Below are 25085 nucleotides of genomic sequence, written 5' to 3' on the forward strand. Positions count from 1 at the left end.
AACCTGTATGTTCACAGGAAGTTGAATGTCTTTTAGTAATAATGAATTCTGAAAGTAGTGCAACACATGTAAAAATAGTTTCAACACTCTTGCATTGTATCAGTTACTCATTAATATTGAGAGTCTTTAATGCAATGAGAGGGCACGAAGCAATATAAATGATTCGATGAGTACATAATGATGATGAAACTTCTCAGATACTGCTGCTGAACGAGCTTGAAGGAGCTAAAATGTTTAATTAGGAAACATTGTGTGTCTTTGGGGCCTGGCATAAAAAGGGACTGACGCTTGGCAGTGCCCCTCTGTAGACAGATGGTTCTCTCTCTCTCTCTCTCTCTCTCTCTCTCTCTCTCTCTCTCTCTCTCTCTCTCTCTCTCTCTCTCTCTCTCTCTCTCTCTCTCTCTCTCTCTCTCTCTCTCTCTCTCTCTCTCTCTCTCTCTCTCTCTCTCTCTCTCTCTCTCTCTCTCTCTCTCTGTCTCTGTCTCTCTCTCTGCGCCCCACCCCCACCCCTCCCAATGCAGATAGCCATGTGTAAGAGCTTGAGCACCCCATCCCTGCCCATGACTTCAATTGATTTCCTCCTCCTCTTCCGAGGAGCGGGTGCTATCCATCAACAGGCCTTGGCGTTTCCTGGCATGGTTTGGCACCGGCTGTCAATCAAGACATAATGGAGGAAGACACAGGTTGGCATTGTGGCTGAATTAGTTATCGTGTTCAGAAAAGTTAAATTCTCCAAGGGTTTGGTCAGAGTGGTGAGAGAATAGCAGAGTGGCGGGGCACTTTTGTGTATTTAAATCGCTTCTTTTAATTACTAGAAAAAGGTTAAGCACATTTGATATCAAAACCTGAGTCGTGTAAACAAGACTTTCAGAAATGCACCTCAGTGGATTATGAATCCTAATTTACCTGCAATGTAAGGCGCGACTGTTGATTTCCTCTTAGATAAGCTTGTGTCCTCTGTGGGGATTAACCCAGGTGGAAAATCATTCCTGGCACACATACTGCTTCACCTAATCTGGTATTAGAAGCTAGGACCCATGAGAGGCAGATAGTCCTTGTGCATCCCAACTTTGTACCATTCCCCCTGCAGTGTCCACCATTCGTCCCACTGCCATACCATGGATTTATGCATTAGGGGATTGGTGTTTCCTTTTGTGTTTACACCAAAAATGTAGCAGTGAACAGGGACTTGATACTTGGCGAGACACTGAGTGTGGTTGAGAATGCGTGCTGTGCCTTATGGATAGCACAGAGGCATACTGTCTTTTATCTTTACCGGCTCTTATTTCGACTGAAATATTTGAAAAACCACTGAATGTAGAGTTATAGATGTGATGTACCAAGCCATAAAAGAGAGAGTTTTATTTCTCCACAAACAGAGAACAGGAGGATGAAAGCTCCTTTAGTATTTTGGAAAGTTGTGAAAAGAGAGGATGGTGAGAAAGTTGAGTGTTTCATCACTGAAAGGTCAGCCAGACGTTGTAATCCATTTTTTCATTGTTTAAGAGCCATCCTTGTCTGTCTGCCAAATTGGACAAGTGGCTAGTTGTGGCAGGTTTTAAAGTTTTAATGCCCTAAAGAGTGGCCCTACAGAATGCTAGCGCAGTAGGTCACCAACAAAATGGTCGTAATCCACTCAGCAGAGTGGGCTAATGGCTCCAACTGGCATCAGACACTGGAAAAAAACAATTGCTCACCTTGCTCTGGACAGCCATAAACAATGTCATAATGGGGTTGGGATCGTCTCAAAACAACAGGATACTCCTGTTTTAAAACCCAAGTCTGAAAGTATCTGTCACATTGGCGCAAACTGCATTTAGTCATTTTCAGACATTGCACTTCCGCGAGTGTGAAATCAATATGGGTGGGGGCTGAAGGTTGTGTTATGCACCTGGCTGCTTTTGATGGATTCTCTCTATACTGCAGTGGTGCACAGTGTGCACAGAGCACTGTAGAAACCTATTGATCTCAATCAGAGAGTGAAGGAGAGCTTGTCCTCTTACTGCAGCAAACTTCCTGTTTCACTCAGCATTATACAGTTTATGAGGGAGAACTGCCAAGACAGCCCTAACAAAAATGATTATCCGGAAACAAGTTCGCTGTTGGAGTAAAGTACAGGGAATGTTTAAAAGCACAGTATTCATCTGTTAACTTGTTGTGTGGGTGTCTGTCACACATCAGTGCTCATTCATTTCAATCTGTAATGGTCTACGAAAGCGACTTCAGCTGTGCCCATTAAAAGAGAGGTTTGTTCTGTTAGCAGTATAATTAATATTTGATGAAAAGATGTTGGAAGAGATTTATGAAATAAAAGCATTTGGCAAACATGCTGCTCTACTGTTGCACTTAGTCACACCTGTGTGTCAGATTGTTATTGTACAGTTTTGTGCGATGAAGTTGTGCTTTTTATACCAAAATAAATATGTTTTTAGCCAAAGTGAAAATCATGCTGTTTCGTGTACTCAAGCTTAAAGAGAAATTTAACACTGGACTCATTTAGTTGTGTAGATTATAAAATTAAGATACCCAAACTTCCCGTAGAGGTCACAGGTTTCACATGATGGTTCATCTTTGGTATTTGTGTGAACACTTAAACTTGGTATAATCACAATCCTAATGTTCTAACTGCTACTTACATAATCTAAAACTTTAGAATCACTGAAATAGAAGAAATGGATAATAACTTGGGTGGGGTTGAACATGATTGTTATCCACGTTCTCATCATAGACTGTTAAGTAGTTCAGCATCAGTATAATACGACTCATAATTATAAATGTTACTGCTCTTTTTATACAAACATGGGATACTCAGAATCTTTTAGTGTTTTAAAAGCTGATGTAAAAACCTTTTATTAAAAGAGATGGAGAAAAAGGTTGGGGTACTATTTGTACTGTATAATGAGTTATATCTAATTAAATCTCCAAGTCGGACGTAAAGGTCACATACTGTAAAAAGGGAGATTTTCATGGCTTGTTTGATTAAAAAAGGTTGAGGTGCTCTATAAATACTGTAAAAAGTATCAAAACGCTCAATACACAGAGAAATGCACACAGGCTCATATTCAGAAGCTGTGCCTTTAACACAAGGCAAGGCACATTTATTTGTATAGCGCATTTCATACAGAGGGCAACTCAATGTGCTTTACATGATCAAAAGGTGCAGCATAAGGCATCAGGACTTCTGTACATTTGTGATGTCAGAACTATACTTGGTAGAAAGTGCACCTACAGTGCCATTACAGTCATTTCCTGGCTGCACCAAGAGCAAGATGTGTTTTTTGAACATTAACGCATGCAAAAACCCAAAATACAAGTACGAACCTGAAAAGGAGCATTAAATGTCCCCTTTAAATCTGTAACGTAGCAGGGGCATAGCAGAACAGGACTACTACGGAAATCAATACTATTCACTTGTAGTGTTTAATCCTGTGTTATTCTTCGGGTTTATGCAAAACAAAGAATGCACTAGTAAAGAGTAACCAGACATGGCATTTATGATCATAAATATATTCTACTTTAGTTTAAAGCCCTCACAAAGCATGCATCTTAAAATCCACACAATCTATGTGAGGCAGAAACCAGACACTCAGTGGGGAAGTTTCAATAAATGATACCTAGTAAAAGCTGGTATATGAGAGTATATCCAATATAATTTTTCAGCCTGGAGCTGTCTGTACAGGTCAGTGGGTCATCATCAGCCTGTGAGTCATATTCCTTCATATTGATGGAAGGGAGGAAGGGCCACCACCACACATCCCAGAGGCAACAGGTTCTTCCTACCGCGGCCTAACAGCGCCCTCCAGTGGACACACCCAGCGCGCCATCGGTTATCTATGTCACTTTCTTTTTGTTTCGCTCTTTGGTTCGACATGCGGGTTTAAAATACGCTTTGTCTTCTTGTTCGGATGTTTCAAGCAACACCATGATGCTGGGACTAAACTGTATTTTGAGGAAATGCAGCTGCATGGGTCTGTCTGTCATTCCCTCTCCTCCGTGAGGACACACCAGGGAAGTGCGCTTGGCTGCGCGGCGCTGAAAGGAGCAAAAGCTTGGAGAAGAAGTGCTCACCAAACTCCGAACAAACGGGATTTGGGGAGTTATACATCTGCTTTCAAAGGTTTGTATACACTTTTTTATTGCTCTCCAAGTGAAAGGTGTCGCATTTAACGCAGTGGGGGGAGGAAGTTAAGTTACTTTGTAAACACGTTTTCGTGGATGCTCACTTCGTTCGGGTTTCTGTGTTAAAGCTTCGATATCGCGTTAAAGTCAATGGCGTCAGAACAACGTGATTTTAGTTGTTTTTCTAAACATATTTGTATTTTATCAACTTTATCTCTGTGTTTCGATGACGCGGAACGTGTTTGTTGTGGCGCATTTCTCATGTGCACTTTATACTCATTCTGATATATTTGAGCCTGACATACCGACAGATTTGTGACATGTTCCCTGTAATACCCTCCGCCAATCTATCATACACCTGAAGGGGATCAAGGTTGGTTCTGTTCAGAGCTGCACTCACTGAATTATTGTTCAGCTTCATAACAGTGCATGACTTCATCCATCATCTTTCTGTGTGTGTGTGTGTGTGTGTGTGTGTGTGTGTGTGTGTGTGTGTCACCTCCAGAGTGCCACTTTGGTCTGGACTGAGTGAGAGAGCAACAAGCACCTGCAGGGCCCCATCAGAAGCCCAAACCCCATTACTGCAGCATGGGTAACTTTTCCACCAAGGACAGCCATGGACCCACAGGTAGGTCATACACACACACACAAAAGCTCTGGTCAGATCTCTTCCCTCAAATCTCCCCTGGTCTATCTCTGCATGCTGAAATGGAATTCAAATGTTTGGCAGGACACACAAAGAGGCCTGGCAACGTAGGTGTGTTGGTTTTGAGATTTTTGATAATAAAGCCAGCACACCTCAAGGCTCTGATGCATGTAGTCAAAAGAGGATGGTACAGGCAAAAGAAGAGAAATACAGTATGGCAGTATGTATGAAAGAGGGGTTGATAAGGGGTAATCAGGAAATTAAAGGAAACAAAAGGAGAAGCAAGCGCAAAGGGTGTGCGTGCGCGTGTGCGTGTGTTGAGAGCAGCAGGAATCTTGGCAGCCCCCCTGTGTGTTGCACAGTGAGTGGTCATTCTCCTCGCGTCCCTATGTGATTCGTTCTAGCCCCGGCGGGCCAGCTGTGATGAATCGGCAGAATTCCCCGGCTCAGCACAAGGGCAGCGGATTAATCATAGGAAGCCTAATGCTATCTGACACACCCACACACACAGACCTCAATGGGAGCACACACACACACACACACACTCTCATTCAGTCAATCTGCCTCCTGTGTCAATGGTCGGACGAGCAAATTAGGGTGGAATGAAGAAATAAAAAGCAGGGGTGGCATGAGGACACTTTAGGAGAATCCTGTCATTCTTTCCCAATGATTTGGCCTTACAGCAGGTGGTGTGTAACTTTGGGAATGTTTGACTGTCTGCTGCTCTTACATCATTTAAGAAAAAAAACCATTCATTTTTCTAGCCGTGAGGCTTTTGTCCAAATAAGGAAAGGAAGGAAAGAAAAGAAGAAACGGTGCCCAGTGGTTCCCATAGCTTGTTAAGTTATTATTGGTGGCATGATGTTATGGGCTAGGAACACTGAGCCAAAAAGAAAATATCGCTTGTGTTGTTGCTGCTATTGTGTCAAGGTTGGAAATTTATTATGCGCCTGACTACCGCAAAGTGGCCCTTGTATGGGAAACATTTATCGTCTGTGTGTGTTTGTGTTCCTGAATTGGGAGGAATTGGAAGAGTGTTGCACAACATTTTGAATGAGCGGTCTAAGAGGAATGTCTGTATTAAGGCATTCATCTTCAGGGGCATGGCCTGGATGTTTGCTGGCCTGGGTCACCTCATTTAATTGTGTTTTCAGTGTCAACATGCCAGACTGGTGACCACTAAATTATTTATCCTTCATTCTGCCCCATGATTCAGTTGCTCAGTCAGTTCTTTCAATCTGCTTTTTTTCCTAGTCTCTCACAGTTATTCATAACTTTAAAAGGCCACTCAAAATCACTTTTAATTGTTAGTTGATTTTTAACCTTCACTGAGCAGAATGATGTACGTGTAGAGTTTGACACGAGAAGGCTGTTGTCGCATTCATCTGCTGAAGGGGGAAGGTTTCTCTGTGCTCATCTTAAGTCTAAGACGGTTACATTCACTGATTAGCCTAGAGCATGAGGGAAGTAACATTAAAATTAATTAAACCGGGGGAAATAATTAAGGAAAATATTTTTTTTCCTTTCCTATTAATTTGTGTATGAACAAATGAAAAAATTTTGAAGTAAAACACAAAATACAGGCTACACAAAGAACAGATAGCCTCCCTCTAAAAAGGAGAACTAAAACACAAGTTGACATCAGGGCAATGGCCACCTGGCAGAGGCAGTGGACGTCTCCAGCTCTTTTATACTCCAGACCCTGATTGGTGATTGATACCAGCTGCTTCCTGCCCCTCACTGCAGCTGTATAGCAGGAGAGGGCGGCACCTGGAGAGAGCAAAACACCACAGCATGTAACCATGAACATGATTTTGTGACATCAAAACTGGTTTGGAAGCCAATCATAGTCCAGTATATAACTTACACTTAAGCCGTTTCTCAATACCAATTACGCCAAGTTTGACTAGGGCAGGGGTAGGCAATTCTGGTCCTAGAGAGCCACTGTCCTGCATGTTTTAGGTTTCTCCCTACCCTAACACCTTAGTCTAACAATAATCAAACTGTGACAAGCATCAGCTGCTTGATAATGAGCAAATCATTAGAATCAGGTGTGTTAGAGCAGAGAGAAACCTAAAACATGCAGGACAATGGCTCTCCAGGACCAGAATTGCCTACCCCTGGACTAGGGAGTCCAGACTCCGGAGGACACAGTCCGGACGTTCTTTAATTGGAACAGCTGCAAACGTGATGACGTCACCATCTCAGCTAGTCTTGGTTGTCAGGGTTACCCCAGGACCTCACATCTCCGAAAATGTCCAAGCAAATTTTAAAATAGGCTCTATCTCGATACACTGACCACAGATTCAAAGTTTTAACAACTATGTTATTGCCTAAAAAAATCTTAAATCTGCTTTTCGGGACACAAATTATAACTGTGTCTTGTCTCCTGCGCCATCTTCGCTGATTTTAGGGTGAAATGCATTCTAGGATACCTGGCTGTTTGAAGTCCACACAAGTCATGTCTGATGCATCCTCAATAAAATGGGCGGAGCAAGTCACATTCATGCATTTGGACCGTATTTGGCGAGATGCAGACTATTGACTTGGAACAGTACTTGGGCTGCGACTGATGACGTTTCACAAGTCCGAGAGAACACAAGTACAGACAAGGAACGCATTTTGAGAAACGGCTTTAAAGCTATTCTTTGCTGATTTAAATCCAGCGGAAAACTTCAGAGTGTAGCAGCAGAGGCCCGCATTATCCAACGGATCTCGGCGGACCTCCGTTGCTCGAAACTGCGGATACTCAGTTCACAAAAATAGGCTTTACCATGCGTTATTTTGTAATCGAGAAATGAATTGACCCATATCCAGCCAGCTCGCATACATTTAGAATGGACATCAGTGAAGCATTAGAAATTGTGTCAACTTTTCAAATAAGAAATATTTGCATATTTATACATTCTAGATTTTTCAATGAGGGATATGTCTCAGGGGTTTAGATTTATTTGCTTTTCTATTCCATCCTAATTCAGCTTTTTCTTTCTCTAGGGGCCCATGTAGATAGTTTCCACACTCCCCCTGCTTCTCCACAGAGTGATGAGCCTGCTTCCATGCCCGGTGTGCCCCAACTCCTCAGCCCCATCTCACCTCAACCTTGCTTTGCAGCCCCAGTTTTGTCTCCACCACCGGTTCTCACATCCTGTGGGCAAAAAGCACAGTTCAACACCACCTCTACCACTTCGAGTCCCCCTCCTGGTTTGAGAACTCATCCACCAGTCGATAGCTCCACTGTTGGCCCTGGAGTTAGCCCAATGCACAACAAACCAGAAAGTATTTTTGTTAAAGAACAAGCTGTTTTGGGAAGGAATGGGGGTCCTCCTACCTCCACCCCTCGGCCTCTGGTCTCCCGAGCAAAGACTGTGGCCATCAGCCCTACAAAGAGCCCCTCGTCTCTGAGTAGTACCTCACCTGTGGTGAGCAGTTCTTCTGGGCTGAACTGGAGGGAAAGGGACAGTGGTCTGAGTCAGTCTTTACTGCCCACTCAAGAAGCTGGGGACAGCCAGGGTGAAGATCTGGAGAAGCTGCTGGAGCAATGTAGGACAACACTGGGTATCGCTGCCAGGCAGGATGGGGCCACAAACACAGCAGGTAAGATACAATACAATAAACTTAGACCGATGAATAATATTCAGCTATGCAGAATTGTTGTTTGAGCACTAAAAGCTTGCCATTTCATTGCACGCCTAACATTTCTCTGTTTTGAGAAGCACAAATCCATTTCCTTGGCATTTTTTGTATTTGATATGCATGTCATGTCTTCTAACATTTCTGTATCCTTCCCTCAGAGATACTGAAGCATCTATTGACAGAAGTGAAGAGTCTGAAGAGTACTTTACAGGTAAGATGCACTAGCTGTTTGTTTTTAAATATTCTGGACAGTTTCTACTTCTCTGATTTTTGGCCGTGTGGTCAGTGTGACACTAATGATTAGCATACCATACTATAATATACTATACTTATTTGCTAACCCCGTTCCCCTGAGCAGCTATTGTCAAATCTTAGCTTGTCACTTGTAAGGAAGCCTTGTATGCTTGTCCAGTTTTGGATGTCTCTACGTTGAAGTGGTGTCTGTGTAGCTGTATTAAGAGTGATACTTTATATATAAACAGTTTGGAATGTGGTGTCTTCTTTTCATCCCAAAGCCAAAAATACAAGAGTAAAAGTGTAACATTTGGATTGAGCAGTGGGAGGTTATATCTGCTCTAATTGTAGTTGCAAAGGTTAGCATGTTCGGCTAACTAGCTTACCGGGCCAACGACTATCATGTATTTATGTAGCCATAAAATTGCTCATTTAAGACCCCTTTTACAGGGTCCTCATTATAAAGCGAGTCAGCTGGAAACATTAAAGTTAGCCTGGGACAAACGCATAGCTAATGTTAGCTCAATTAGCTAGCTACAGATACTGTAGCGACAATTACTATTTCAGCGATCAAAATCAATTACCCAGGCTAGAAATGAGAATGCTGCTTTAGTCTGAAGCATGATTTTCAGAGTGGTAACTTGACAGATTTAGTAATGGTAACTAAAAGGACTGGGGCTTTGCCAACAGTCAATAAGGGACCACACTGACAGAGAAAATAACTTGAAAATGTGCCTTCTTCTATCTTAAGTCCTATTCTTCAAACAGGGAAAACAATGTTTTTGGCAACACACTTGAAAGAGTCGATAACAGTGGATAACTATAGCAATGTAAACAGGAAGTCATGCACTCCCATTACACGAGTCAGAGTAGTGCTTGTGACCTTTCATCCAGGAGATAACACCAAAACACACCCGTTCACCCTCTATCCCCCTCACTATCACAATAGACTTTGGACTGCAGCTTTGCTAATGGAGGTCTTCCTGTCCGCTGCCTTTCTTGAGAGGCCCAAAAGAGCAATACCGTTGAGATCATGTTCTGTCAAAGTTGTTTCTAGCTCATACTTATGGAGTTCATCAGGGATAGTTGCATATCATTTGGGCTCCTTTTTGAAAGGAGAACATACATGTGTAAAGTTGGTAGGACACCTGTTGCCTTCATTGTTACAGTTTTTTTTACCCAACTACTATTTTGGATGGACCCATTATTACAGTTGTTTCAAAACCTAAAGTTAAAGGTAAACCATGTACAATAAGAGTGTAAATTCTCCAAGCATTCTTTGGTCCTATTGCTCGGGCGTTCCATGCTCTTATGAGGATGGTGATATGCTGCGGTAATTTCCTGTCAGTCGTTCGTTCCAATTCCTGACCCTCCCTTATGAGGATTGTAGCTAGAGGCTCCCAGCTTCCTCTAGATCTGCCACAGATTACAACAGCTGGAATATGACCTGCAGTATGCCTCCCTCAAACCCCATCCATTATCTCCTCTTTTTCTTCCTGCTGCAACTCTCCTCACTTCTATTTGTTCACTTTGCCATGTATTAGTCTGAGAATAACTTAAATGATTATGTTTCAATCAAGTGCTAATGTGACACACTTGACCATCGTGTACTGTAATCGTGTTCTTCTTCACTTTTCCTTGGTGTCGACTCTTTCTCTACTTGATATTCAATCCCTGCTCCCTGCTGCTTGTCCTTCCTCTCTCCTCCACTTTCTCACGTCCCTGTAAGGGACCTGGAAATATAAGCTTCGCACAGGCCAGCTAAACCTCAGAGAGACTGTGGTATATCACTGAGAGGTAGCCATGCATTAGAAATCGTGGCAATCCAACACTGTGTTTACATGGGCTCTCGGTAGGGCAATATAAGCCTGCAAAGCTCAACTTTATGAACCTCCTCAGTCTGCTCTGCTGTCCTGGGAGCCTTTTTGTGGCGAGTCAGAGAAAGAGAGTGCAGTGCGGAGGAGGGGGTTCACATTTGACTGTTCAGGAGACAAAACTTGTTTTGTTTTGTGCTGTGTGGTGAGGTGGGGGCTGGAGCTCGCAGTGACTGACTGGCCATGTGTTTTTGTGTGTGTGCTCCACGTGAGACAGAAGACACACAAACTCGTACAGATGCATTGACCGTCTTGGCTGGTGTAATTGGTTTCCAGCTTTGTATGGAAGCCCCCCCCCCCCCCCCTTTCTCTTGCTTTTCCTCTCTGCTTTTTCTTTTTCCCTCTTTCTTTGTCCGTAAGAGAGCTGACCGCTCCTCCCTGAGCACAAAACTCAATAAGATTACTCTCAAAGTTTTACTGCAGTGCTCCTCCCCTCTATCTCATCCAGTGTTCTCACTAAACAAAAATGAAATGTATTACTCATAACTTGTCACTCTTTTTTAAGTAATTTAAGTAATATTATTACTTATTACTCCCTGCCAACAATAATTCATTAAAAATGTATATATGCGTCCTTTCCCCTTAAAATTAAGACTTCATGTGTGCCTCTGAATGTCAGGGTAGTCTCTCGTACAGCTAAGGCTTCAAACTAGCAGCCACTGGATCCATAAAAGTTACAGACCAGATTCAAATCACACTTGGCTCAAACTTAATTAATGTGAGAATGTGATTGGATTTGTTGGATCTTAAATCAGTAGGGGGTGACTGTAATATTATTACTGAAATTGTATTAGAAATTTCTTACACTGCCCAACAGAGGTCTCATCCCATCTTTTCTCTCTGATGCCCCCCCCCCCCCCTGCTTCCTCACTTTCTACTCTGCTCTTTCACTTCCATCCATCTTTTCATCTGACCCCTAGTTGCTTAAGCCTCTTTTCTTTAGTTCTGGCCTCCACCATTCCCCCCCCCCATGTATTTTAAGTAGCCATTATGCTTCCAGTCCCATTCTGTCAGCTAAGCCTCTCCTCTGTGCCTCTTCATCCCTGCGTTCCCAAATGCTCCTATCTTTCTCTCTGTTCGCACTCATAATGTATTTCTGATGTACTTTAGTTAAACTGAATTCTGAAAACACATGACTACCCAATGTGTAGCGAACTACAGTGGATATTATCTGACCTACCATATGCCTGTGCTTATACACACCACTGGTCTTCAATTGTTTTGCCAACAAAAATGAATGCACTCCATTCGTGTGTGTGTGTGTGTGTGTGTGTGTGTGTGTGTGTGTGTGTGTGTGTGTGTGTGTGTGTGTGTGTGTGTGTGTGTGTGTGTGTGTGTGTGTGTGTGTGTGTGTGTGTGTGTGTGTGTGTGTGTGTGTGTGTGTGTGTGTGTGTGTGTGTGTGTGTGTGTGTGTGTGTGTGTGTGTGTGTGTGTGTGTGTGTGTGTGTGTGTGTGTGTGTGTGTGTGTGTGTGTGTGTGTGTTCCCTCTCCTTGAGATTCGGTCGACCCCTGAGCCCTGCTTTGGAATCAGTTCCAGGTGAGTGCTGCTGGAGATTTCCAGGAATGATCTCCGGGTTACCTTTGGTCTCTTATCTCCTCGCTAGGCTGCTCCAGCAACCAAGACTCAGAAAAAAAGCCATGTATCTGCAGGCCCACAGAGGCCATTCACATGTAGAATAAAGATTTAGTGTGTTCGAATACATCCTGCATCGAGGGTGCTTGTGTGCATGCTCTGTGGAATTTGCTGCACCAAGTAAATGGCAGTGACTTGGGACCCTTTTCTTTGATGTCTTCGGACATTTAGATATTCAATTTGTAGGGGCTGCCACGCTATTTTCATGAGCCAGTTGGGGGGCATTTGCCCATTTGGTGGGTGAGTATGTCTGCCGTAGAGGGGAGGAATTGTCCCTTAATAGTTGTAACAGTATATTTAACCACTTTTTTGAATACACACCGCAGGCTGCAGAATGCTGGAGAGAGGAGCCATTACAGAGTTGGAATCTTTCCCCGAGTATGTATTAGAAAAGACTGGGTGTGGAGGTGAAGCAGGGACAGATGGTTGGAACACACACACACACGCACAATCTCCAAGCGAGCAGGACCCTTTCCAGGAAATGTTAGAAACTCAGATGTGCATCCAGAGTATAGACAAGTGTTTGTGTGTGTCTGTGCTGAATACCACATCTGGTCCTAGAGTGGGGCACTAGGTCAGCTCTTGAGGGAGTATGTATGTGTGTGTGTGTGTATGTGTGTGCGTGTGTGTCTTAAGACTGACAATCCACACCCTTATCTCAGCGGGAAACTCGAGAAGCACTCCTTCCTGTTTCCTTAAACAGACATGCTCTAGTTGGAGTGCCCACATCCAGATAACAAATGCTCCGGGAAGACAAGATCCTTCAAGTCCATGTGTTTTAGTACTTCTTCATATTTAACGTCTCCAAACACAGACCATTATCCTAATATTCATTCGACACATGTTGCCAGGGAGAGTGCACAATGCGGTTTGGTGGTGAGCTAGGGGAGCTATATGTGTGGGAGAGAAGTGTGTGTGTGTGTGTGTGTGTGTGTGTGTGTGTGTGTGTGTGTGTGTGTGTGTGTGTGTGTGTGTGTGTGTGTGTGTGTGTGTGTGTGTGTGTGTGTGTGTGTGTGTGTGTGTGTGTGTGTGTGTGTGTGTGTGTGTGTGTGTGTGTGTGTGTGTGTGTGTGTGTGTGTGTGTGTGTGTGTGTGTGTGTGTGTGTGTGTGTGTGTGTGTGTGTGCGTGTGCGTGCGTAATCAGGTCCAGCTGTGGTCTTGAGTCACTGGTCAGATGAGGGAGCGACTTGGCTCAGATATCTCCTCCTCCTCCGCATCTCTATTCATTCTTCATCTAATTACCAACTTTCCCATCCCCTCCCTCACATCTCTCTGGCTTACGTTGCTCCACAGCCTTAGCCGTATTATATCTGAGCATGATTTCAACCACTTTTATCGTCCTTCCTCTCTCTTTTTCCTTCTTTCTCATCCCCTCTATCCTGTTATGATGATGGTAGGTTGCTTAACATGTTTTAATGTCCTCCTGGTATCGTTTACAGGACCATCTGGCTTCATTGGTTCTGAGTGTGTCTTTTGATGTCTGGGGCAGTGTTTGTCTGAGGCAATAATACTCTTAAAAGAATGAAATCTGGAAACTTTCACTACACCACTCATCCTCAAAGATGTGAAACCAAGTCTGTATCAGAGTTAGGTTTTCACCTAACCATTCTGCTTATTGAAAAAACAGCCACAGTGTTGGTTCACAGTGCCGCCTTGGCCCAACCCCCGCAATGTTCTGAAATCATTTTTTCTTTCTGTGTCCAAACTTGCTAAGAGTCTTTTTTGTTTTAGAAAACTGCACATATTTCTTTATGTTTTTCAATGTCATGAGCAAAACTTTTTGGCTCACAATCCAGTTTAGGCCCCATTAGAGTTGATTTGCTTGCTGAGGCTTGCTGAGGCTTGCTGCTCACTTCAGTTCAACCTGTAGTCTCCTAATGAGGCTCCAAATGGATATTTGATTGTTCATCTGATGAAAGTCATTCTCTGCTCGGAGTTCAACTGTGTTTGTTTTTGACAATCCTTCCCGTTTGGATTTAAAAAATGCCAGTTTAATCCTTTGTATGCTTTGTAGAATAATACTTTCCTGTTTGTACTGTGATGAAAACACAAGCTGCGTGTTTTATTGATCTGCTCCCAGATGTCAATTTAAATAGGAAAAGATGTCTGACAGAGCATTTGTAATAGTGACTTTTTCTAGGATACTTTGAAATGAAAGACAAAACATTCAGAAAGACAAGGTTTCATAAGAGTTGATGTGTTAAGGCTAATTGCGTGCTTTCATCTACATTATCTTTTAAGAACCACAACTATCGGTCTTTAGTCATGTAAAGAAACAGTGATCAGTTGGAATAACAGTGTTCTTCATATAAACGGCCATATTGTTTCCCATCCAGATAGAGCGTGGGGAATGGCTGCAGTTTCAGGCTGACCTACAAGTGGCCGTGTCAGTGGCCGACCGCCTGAGAGCCGAGGCAGAAGAAGAGCTGACTGCGCTCCGAACCGCGCACAAGGATGTGGAGAGGGAGCTGGCTGCTTCCCAGCAGAGACAGAAGGAAGCTGATATGCAACTGGTCACCCTGAAAGGAGAGTTAAAGGAGAGCAGGCAGAGACTGGCTACTTTCACTCAGGCTTCATGTCAGGAACCAGAGAGGCCCAATGGAGAACCAACCAACAGCAGTGAAAGCAAAGAAGGGACCCAGAGGGGCAGGGAGAAGGGGGTGTACAGGTTGGGACGAGAAAGGATGGAGAGTAGGAGTCAGAATGAATTGACGAAGAATGTTGTCAGCGAGGAGGCCAGAACAGACTGTAAAGGTGTGACTAAGCGTTACCTTAGAAATGTGACCAATGGGGATAGGAGTGGAGAGGAGGTGCGATCCAGCGAGACACGAAGGACGATCACCACAGAGAGGTCAAGGTGAGAAACTGTTGAGAAAAGCAAATTGGATTTTGTGTCAGAAATTTCAAAACAAAATCAAATTGTTTTTTTCCTTTCACATTTCTGCTCTCTGACATAGCAGTCATAAATGGATAATCACCCCATTTGATCAGGCCTGTGATTGTGCTTTCTTTTAAAATTTGTTGCACTCAACACGCAGGCCTTCGTAGGGCCACCTGGGGGCATTTTCAACATCTTAAATCTTAATCTACAACTGGAGCTGCGTGGAACACCTGTCTTTATTAAATGCAAACAACACAACTAACTATGTATTGTAATGTTTCAGAAGCCTGTCCAGATTACCTGCTTCCTCAGACTCTGCAACCATGCAGAATGGAACTTCCCAGCCCAATACTGCCTTAACAGTTGGACCTACAAACAACGTAAGAGACTTTATATTGAGGAAGATCCTTATCAGAGTTCATTGTTGCTACACATACTTATTGTAATCCATGGTTTCTTGTTCATGCATTGATTTTGACTGAATTTGAATGATTTTTGTCCGTTTCAAAGAACTTGGGGGCACTAAGAGGCCGAAGAAGTCTGGATTGGCAAGACGGCAAGTCAAGTACTGACACAGGTGTGTGCGTGTATGTGTGTGTGTGTGTGTACAAAATGTTTGTTACAGTGTGTCACATGATGCTTATGTTCTTGCTATGTCTGTATTCTCACTTAACCAGTTTTATCCTAAAGCTTAAGCGTTTTTTTCTCTCTCTGTGGTCGTTTTGTGTCTATTTTCAGTGATTTTGCATCCCTTCTTGGTCGTTTTGCATCTCTACAGTACTTTTTTGTCTCTCTGTGGGCAGTTTGGGTCTTTTTGTGTTGTCATTTAGTATCTCTTTGTGATCGTTTTATGTTTTTTTTTCAGCAACATTTTGTCAGGGCCCCTGACTTTATGGGCCCCTGGGCCTGTGCCCGGTGGGCTCTTTCAGTAATCCATCCATGCTAACATTGCTCTGTGTTTATGGACATGTAGAAATGGGCAATTGTTTGCTAACTACTACAGTTGGCTTCTTTATATGGTGAATGTCAATGTTACAGCATGTTCTGCTGCCCCTTGATGTACAACAATTAATTTATGCTGCTTTAAACATGTAGAAGTTCATGTTAGCACGTTTAAGAATGGTGTAGCTAAACCTCTCTCCTTCCACTGCTGCTGAGAGTTTTTATGACAGCACGCCATGGGGGATTAAAACGTATTGCTTGTCTTGACAGGAAAATGTGAGGAGTCCCTAAACAAGTACAACTCTGCCCTCACCGAGCTGCCTTCCACTAAGTAAGTACAAATACACACACACACACACACACACACACACACACACACACACACACACACACACACACACACACACACACACACACACACACACACACAGTGACAAATCATTGTGTCCAAGGGACCAGCCCGATTGCTACATCCTGTGTGAATCTAATTAGTCCTTTTGACCCTGGTACATTTGTCTGGTGAACTCATAAAGCCCAGTAGTGGGGTCATAACACCTCTTTTTACTTGAATTAATGTGTTAATTAGGTTTTCCTTTCAATAACAAAGTCAGCTATGTGACAAAGATGTTTTATGTTGTCAGGTCCCAGGATGGTTTTAACCTGCTGCTGCGTCGCCATGGAGGCTCAAAAAGAAACTCGCTGCTCCGCTGGTGTCAGAGCCGAACACAAGGCTACAAGGTGATCCTGGGCAGAATTTAGTATGCATTGCATGTATTGCTTTCTTAAAGCTTCACTTGATATTCCATGTCAATTTACACTCGTCTTAAAAGGCTCAACCCCAAAGCATAATGTAATAGATGTGATAAAATAGTATTTTCCCCAATGAACAGCTATTATTGTATTGATGATAATATTTAAAAGCCATAGATTCAGTCCCATTGCCATGCTTTGAATGGGTCTGAAAATAATCAGAGACCTCTCTCATCCACCCAATGCACTTTTTGTCCCCCTTCCTTCGAGGAAAAAAGTTACGTGGTATTATTTATTATGCAATGGAGCAGAACGACTTGCTTCAACAGCTCACATCCTGAGGTAGTGAAAAAAAAAATCCTCCTCATTAGTACAGTTCATGAACTTAACTATATACCCTAGCCGGTCTCTTAATGCACCAGAAACTTTTTTGCTCAGTATTTTTTTTTATATTTGTGCTAATGTTTTATTTACCTCGCTGAAGTGTTTATGTGAATCTGTGTTGTGTTGTTTTTTGTCCACCCCGTGCACACACCAAGACAAACTCCAGTCAATAAATGGTAACACATTAGTACATTTTGAATTGATTTTGAGAACCACAGGAAAAGTTGCTGGCCTTTCCTTCTGACTTGGAAGAGGTGCCTCATTGCTTCTGATATTCCCAATAGAAAGTCAGAAAAATTCCCATATTTTTAAACTATTAACATTAAGAATGGCTCTGCTCTATTCAGGTGTCCCAGTAATCCACAACATTGTGTCCTGGACACTGTAACTGAAGCAGCTAAAGCAGTTCAGTCATAATTAATTGTATTATTCATACCTGTGCTTTTCCTGCTGTTACGTGACCAAAATTCTTCTGTGGAAAAAAAGCCTTCTTCAGATAGTTATTTACCAATGGAGTTTCAATTTGACTATTACAGGTTAACCCACTGGTTATTTGTGTTACCATAATCCGTCCCCTCTTTTGTCTCCCTGCAGAATATCGACATCACCAACTTCAGCAGCAGCTGGGCGGACGGGCTCGCCTTCTGTGCCGTCTACCACACCTACCTCCCCTCACACATATCATACACAGCTCTCACTCCAGAGAACAAGGTAGGAAATGTTCCTGTGTAATGGATGGGACCAAAGTGATTTATGGTGTTCTAACTTATCGATTCACTCTGTTCTTTGTAGAGGGAGAATCTCAGTCTGGCATTCAAAGCAGGAGAAACTGTTGGGATTGCACAAGCTCTGGTAAGCCGTGGTGTCTTAAAATATAATACAATTTATATTTACAGAAACAAACGGACCTAGGGCCAGAACCTGCCAAAGGGATCAATCTGGCCCACTAGATGACTTTGCAGAGTGTGAAATTTGCAGAGAAGTCATTAGTTCTAGGTTTTCAATATTCCAATTTATCCACTGTGGCCCCCATGCTCTAAGAGAAGAGAAGTAGGCCCTATGCTGGATACGCTATTATAGTTCCCACATGCTTACGTACAGGCTACACGCTACTACACTACACTACTGTTGTATAAAGATATCTAGACATCAGAATGTACTTGTACCCCTATATAATAAAAAAAGGAACACATTTAGAGATGTTGCTATTTATTGGTTATTATGCCGTTTTACTGGTCCAGCACACTTGATGAAATTGGGCTGTATGTGGCCCTTGAACTGATATTAGTTTGACACCGCTGCAGCAAAGCCTCATCTGACTTTTCTATGATGGATGCCGAGTTGATTTTGACCTTTTGAAGATATTTGATCTATTTGCTCCACAGACAGTAGAGGAGATGCTGAGAGCAGGAGGTCCTGACTGGCAAAGGGTTCTAAGCTATGTGGAGAGCATCTACCGTCACTTTGAGATGTGACAGACAATCCCAACATAGTGGATCCTTGAGGTCTCTTCAAAAGGAAACAATATGAGTTGTTTATAATGATGACTCCCTGAATACTATACTTTGCCTTTGTTGTGTGTCTGGGAACTAGAATTATTTCTGTTTGTAAGAAAAGACATTTAAAGCTACAATTTGTAACTATTTGACATCAAGATGCGTGATGAAGACTTAATGCCGAAACATAAAAATACTTATTTGCTGCTGTGGACTGAAGTCCCTTCTGCTTGGGTTTCTGTCATACGCTTCAGAAAGTGTCCTCTGACCAGGTAGAGATAATGGAAGTGGCGAGGTGCAAAGTAGTACGTTTTCATTGGTTTGTTGCCATTGTTGTGTGCATTCTTATGTCTTTCATATATCTGCTGACAGTATGTAGAATTCAGACACAGCTAACGCAGAAACTGAAGAGAAGGAGGGTAATGATTAATAAAGCATCTAACTTTTTAATACAGACTGCTACATATTGTAGCTTTCAAGATAAAGACTATGATCGACCACCATAGAAGCTAAGAGCACCTAGACTTTTTATAGCATCCTTATTAGAAAGATATTTGTACAGTATAGGTAGAGTTGCTGTAAATGTCTCCACACTGGTACTTCACTGGCCGAAAGTACTGTATCCCATCATTTCCTTCATCAAATCTGTAGGCAGTCCCTAAAGTGCATGATTTTTATCTGCCGATGTGTTCTGCCTTTTAACCTCTTCTGTGATTCTACTTTTTCCTAGACCTTTTGGCATTCTGTAAATATGCACTTTGTCCGCACCTTGTTGGTGTATGAATGTAATGGTGTACAGTACAGATGTTACACAACTGCTGGAGTCTTTCAAAGGGCTCGGTAGGCATTCAGTAGCAAGGCTGCAGACCAGTCCGAAATTGTGTCAAGTTCAAACATCAACAACAAGTGTGCCAGTGCTGTTTAGGGGCTCAGGGATGTGCATTACAGGAGTGATGTTGAGCAAAAGCAAATGCAAGCCTACACAGGCTTTTACATCCAGTTGCAAAATCATCTCACGTCACACCCTGCATCCTCACAAATGCACAAACTGAATAACTGGTTTTGTTTCGACAAGTTAAAAGCTGAGTTTGTTGCCAAAGTCATACGTGCCAAATATTGGAAAAATACTTGTTTGTGAAAATGGACCATTGTAAACCATGTTTACATGTAACTAATGGGGAAAAATTAATACCAAAGAAATAAAATGTTAATATGAAGGAAATCATTTTGTGTGTGTGTTGTGTAATTCATGACTTTGAAAGAAAACTGAGTACATTCAACACGAAAAGACTGAACACAGAGCATCCATTTATGGGCCTTTACCAAGTAAAGTATTATCTCTTTCAAGTTAGTCAAGGTTATTTGGGTAGGGAGAAGCTCAGCTTTAAAGTGGACGAGTTAGTCTTGACTTTACTACCTCCTGCTGGTATGGAAGAGTCAATACAGTCTTTCATTGTGTGTCATATTCCTTGGTGGACATTTTAATTACTGCTTAGAGGTTAAAACATGATCCCATAATGTCAGCTCATCTTCTCCCTGCTGCTATTTTTACTAAAAACGCTTTGCAAACCTCTATTTCTGTGTCACACTTGCATAACAGTGTGAAACAAACAATGATACAATGTATGACATTCTCTTTCATGGTAAGATTAAGACTGGGAATATGAGTGTAAGACAGTATTGTTATACTTGAGTATCAAGTACGGCCCTTAACATGAAATGCTGAAGGACGGTTGATTTGAATGTGCTACAAGTAAGAGCAATGCATGGCAGTCACACAGGAACTGTAATCCATACAGATCCTACTGTTCTGATTGATGAATACATATGGTGGACAGTTTTCCTCAAACAACTTACAGTATTACAATATATTGAATTGTAACCCCTGGATCATGGCATGTATGGTATTGAGAGATTCTTGCCAATGCACAGCCCAAACCAGTAGTAGTAGTAGCTGATATGGATACCCTTAAAGCAATTTCAGTCAAAAGCAACTGGACTTGGTTATTTGCCTGGTCAGATGCATACATGAACTGATGAAGCCTCTTGGATGAGAGGTGAAACGTCATCCTAGTCAAATAACCGCGTCCAGTTGCTTTTGACTGAAATTGCTTTGAGGATAATGATGACCTTGACAAATGAGTACATTCACAGACTGATATGGATGAACAAACTTTACTGTTTCTTGGTGACTGATCACCATTTTCCCCAAAGACAAAGCCTTAATAACACCCCACTGTTCAGTTATCACAGAGCAATTTAAATGTCAAATCTGTTTACCACATAGCTGAACCGTGATGATATTGTGAAATGGTTACACAATTCAGCTTATAGTTACAAAAAGCAGCCTGTTATTTTTAGATAATGACAAGAATTAAACTCAGTTCTGTGTTACATTACATGTAGGGTTGTGTCCCTTGTGACATTCAAGATGTATTTTCTTATCCATATGGATACAGTGACACCACAACGTCTCTCTGTGTTCTTTGGACAGGGCTTTGAGTTGTCAAACCCTGAATAGACAGATGAGATGCATCGCCCTGGGCAGAGGTGTGAAAAGAGTCCACTTCCTCCTTTGTGTGTGTATGCATGTGTATGTATCCTTGTGTGTGTGTGAGAGAGAGTGTGTATGAACATGTGAGTGCAGCCCCATGGGGCGTAGGTGGACAGATAGGAGGTGGGGTTTCATAACACGTAGGTCCAGGTCACTTCACAAAGCAGTCGCTGTCAAATTCGGTGTCTGAAGCAGACTTCGAACGTGTGGCGAAGCAGTAACCAGAAGCATGGATGGGATCTGGACTCTGGTTGTGTGTGCGGGAGTTGTGTGTTCTGCTGTGCCTGGATCGACTCAGGAATCATCCGGGTAAGAGACATGGTTCATTAATACAGTCACAGACCAATTATTATTTATTTTATATATAAATGTAGCCATATCTAAAGATCCAACATTCACAATTCCTCTTCTTTCTACTAGGGCATTGTATCTGATCTCAAGTCCAGAGGTGTTGCATGCTGGGACAATCACTCCACTGGCTGTCACCGTCCTCGCTGACTTCCGTGTCAGGGTGATGGCGGAGGTGGCACATGGCAATATCAAAGCTGCCCAAACAGAGGACTTTCAAGGAGGTGACGATGCAGTAACATAGAGGTTTAGAGTGGATTTACACAGTTACCTGACTTTTAAGAGGGCTAAAGTATCATTCTGTTTTAAAGGTTTGACCAGGGTCATCACACTCCCTCCTGTGAGTATGAATTCTCTTTATTTCTCAAAGATGAGTAAATAATACTTGGGAATGATTAAATAACCTGTTAAGCTTAATATTACATGTTTCTGAAAATGCCTATACAATCGCTCCAGATTCTTGGATCTATCGCCCATAATTCCCTCTTAAACTTAACGGTGAGAGGCTACAGAGAGGACACACTCATTTTCACCAACACCACAACCCTCAGCTTCAGCCTCAGGAATGTCTCCACCTTCATCCAAACTGACAAATCACACTACCAACCAGGTGACACCGTCAGAGCCAGAGTTTTGACTGTTCAGTTGGATAATCATCCATATAAAGGCAGAGTGGATATCTCTTTACGGGTAGGTCTCTGTCTTCTGTGTGAAAGAACAAAGCCAGAGGAGTTGAATGGATTGTTTTCCGGGTATTGTGTGGTGGTAGGAAGTTTGACTGATGTTCTTTTGTCACACGCAGAATCCCAGTGGGAACGTTGTCGACAGGTGGGAGTCCACAGGGAATCTGGGGATCGTGTTGCATGAATTCAGATTATCCCAGACGCCTCCTCATGGACAGTGGGCCATCACAGCCACAGTGAATGTAGGGTCAAAATGTAGAAATGTCTTTACCTTTGTGTAGCACGCTTTTTTTAAAGGCTGTTGTTTGAATTGAATAAGAGAAGCGTCTCCCCATTTCACCTACTATCCTTTTCCCTACAGGGCATGGCTGATGAGACAGCATTCATTGTGGAGCATCGTGGTAATGGATCTATCAATTTATTGCAATCATTTTTTTTACCCATGACATGATCTGTTGGTTGGCCAGTCCACCGCGTTGGTTAAGACTGAAAAACAACTAGGGATGGCTTGCCTCAACATTTTTGTACAGACATTCATGGTCCCCTGAGGAGGAATCCTATACACTTTGATGATCCCCTGCCTTTTCTATAAGGTCACCATGTGATTGTATTGTATTGTAGGTTTTTACTGAACTATCTCAACAATTACTGGAAAGATTTCCCTTACATTTTGTACAGATATTCAAGGTCTTTAGATAGATAGATAGAGCTTTTTCTCTAGCTCCACCATCAGTTCAAAATGCTTAATTGTCCAATACAGGCAAGCTGTTAGGAATTATGGACAGGGGGACAACATTTTTGGGCCCCCTCGTCTATACCCACTCCAGCATCAGCACCATCATCATCCATCCACCCTTACCTCTAACATCTCAAAAAAGCTTTTAGGCATTAGCCTTGTAGTGACATTATTCAGAAGTATTCAAATACACCATTTTGAAAAATGGCAGTGACACTTTTTCCCTTGCTAAAATTTAGCCTAACTTTACAAGATTAGCCCCATCCAGACAAGATAGCATGACATGGTTGACCATCTTCACAATAACTGCGTAGTGCAAATGTTACCATGCTAACATGCTAAACTTAAACATCCTCTAAACATCAGTATATTAGCACTGTCATTGTGAGTATGTTAGCATTTAGCCCAAAGCACTGCTGTTCCTAAGTTGCCTACAGCGGGAGCGTGCGTACCTATGTTCCCCAGGTCCTATGTTCCCTGCTTTGTATGTAACCGGGCAACATCTGACCTTTTTTTTTAAAAACTTAGGGCCCTATGTTCCCCGGTCTGGTATTCTCTCCACAATCAGTGCAGAATTCTCCGGAAGTTAGGCTTATGTAGACCCAAACGCTACCCTCTAACCTTGACCTTAACCGTAACCCTTAACCCTAACAAAATTCTAAATTCAGGCATAGGCAGAGGCATAGGCGGAGGGATAGGCTTATGCGACCGGGGAACATAGGACATGGACAAGGAAACTTAATGGCTACACATTTCATCCCCATTATTTTGCTGACAGCTGCTGCAGAGCATCCTCCCTTTGAAGTACTGCTCAATACACCTCAAGAGCTCCTTGTTGGATATGACATCTCAGGATCAGTGAGAGCACTGTGAGTTCAATTAGCTCATGAAAATCAACATTGTCAGATTTAAACATATATGTACATATGTTAAGCAAGTAGCCTTTACTTTGCCCCCTCCCCTCTAGTTACCCCAGTGGACAACCTGTACAAGGAACACTATCTGTTTCAGTTACTCCGGCATCTGTTATGCACAATGCGGCCTCTCCATTCATGCAAACACAAACTAAAGAGGTGAAGTTTTATTGTCCCTAGCTCATTTATAAAATAATTTATACAAGGATACTCTTGTAGCTAGCATTTACAGTTAACATTTGACTGTTGGTTTTCAGATCTATGGGTCAGCACAGTTTTTCTTCAGTAAAACTCTGCTTCAAGGAATCAGCAGCCGTGCACACGTTGCTGCTTGTGTTACTGACGACTCCACAGGTGAGATATATTGTGAGACAACGTTGATTAAAGCATCTCAGGTGCAACTTTAAACCACACTGTTGCATCATCTATTGTCAGGATTTAAAGTGAACAAAACAGTTGAAGTCAACTTCATGATGAACCAGTTCCAGCTTACGTTCCATGATTTTCCACCTACACTCAAGCCATCTTTAAACTTCTACACAAGAGTGAGTGAGTTATTATTCTGTTCATTCGCCATCTAATTTAAACTGTGATTTCTGTGAGCTGACTACATTCTGTGCTTCTACTCCACAGCTAAGGATCTCTAGATATGACAGAAAGCCACTCAGCTCACAAGATCTGACGCACTCTGCTGTGATTGAAGTCACTCAGAGAACAACCACGATGACAACTGAGCCTACAACTCTATTTGCTGTGCCTGAGGACGGGAATGTCCACATAGACTTTAAATTACAGGATCAAGTAGGGATGCTTTTTATCCGGGTGAGTATTTTGATTTACAGAACCTGGAATGCTTGTCCTCAGGGAGAAGCAGTGTGTGACAGTTTCGTTATGTAAGACGAGTAGTTTCAGTACAGAAGGATTACACATTTTAGAAACTGACCCCAGGACCTGTGAATTTAAGTAGAGTGCACGTAAACATCTTAAGATTCTAAAAACAGATTTACTTTCTTAATTTCTGAGAGGAAAAAAAGCAGCCCAAATGATTATTTTTGTCCATATTTTCTATATATTGTGTTTATATCCAGGCAAGATTCCAATCCAGTGAGGAGACTCTGACCGTCTACAACAACCACTCCTCTCCTAGTGCCTCATATATTCAGATCAACCCAGTGAACATCTTAACTGCACAGGTAGCAGTGCAATAAAAATAAAAAAGGAATAATACAGCAAAACATGCGTAATTAATGTTCATAACT

General features: G+C 42.4%; 1 protein-coding gene across 1 annotated transcript in view; it reads left to right on the forward strand.

Annotated features, from left to right (window-relative positions):
* Positions 1-4025: 4025 nt before the first annotated feature.
* Positions 4026-25085, forward strand: part of LOC310954920 (CD109 antigen) — a gene marked incomplete at its 3' end in the record, with an annotated part of 31527 nt that continues 10467 nt past the window's right edge. The window contains exons 1-21 of the mRNA XM_083924609.1: positions 4026-4117; positions 4625-4747; positions 7760-8359; positions 8557-8609; positions 14475-14995; positions 15303-15399; positions 15530-15596; positions 16232-16292; positions 16603-16699; positions 17690-17806; positions 17888-17947; positions 18481-18566; positions 21566-21728; positions 21950-22183; positions 22296-22418; positions 22538-22577; positions 23691-23770; positions 24084-24180; positions 24262-24371; positions 24460-24648; positions 24915-25019. Coding sequence (XP_083780735.1) covers positions 4708-4747; positions 7760-8359; positions 8557-8609; positions 14475-14995; positions 15303-15399; positions 15530-15596; positions 16232-16292; positions 16603-16699; positions 17690-17806; positions 17888-17947; positions 18481-18566; positions 21566-21728; positions 21950-22183; positions 22296-22418; positions 22538-22577; positions 23691-23770; positions 24084-24180; positions 24262-24371; positions 24460-24648; positions 24915-25019 — 2940 coding nt within the window. The 5' untranslated portion in view covers positions 4026-4117; positions 4625-4707. The remainder of the gene's footprint in view (positions 4118-4624; positions 4748-7759; positions 8360-8556; positions 8610-14474; positions 14996-15302; positions 15400-15529; positions 15597-16231; positions 16293-16602; positions 16700-17689; positions 17807-17887; positions 17948-18480; positions 18567-21565; positions 21729-21949; positions 22184-22295; positions 22419-22537; positions 22578-23690; positions 23771-24083; positions 24181-24261; positions 24372-24459; positions 24649-24914; positions 25020-25085) is intronic.

The sequence above is a fragment of the Echiichthys vipera genome, assembly GCF_963691815.1.
Source record: "Echiichthys vipera genome assembly, chromosome: 12".
Lineage (NCBI taxonomy): Eukaryota > Metazoa > Chordata > Actinopteri > Perciformes > Trachinidae > Echiichthys > Echiichthys vipera.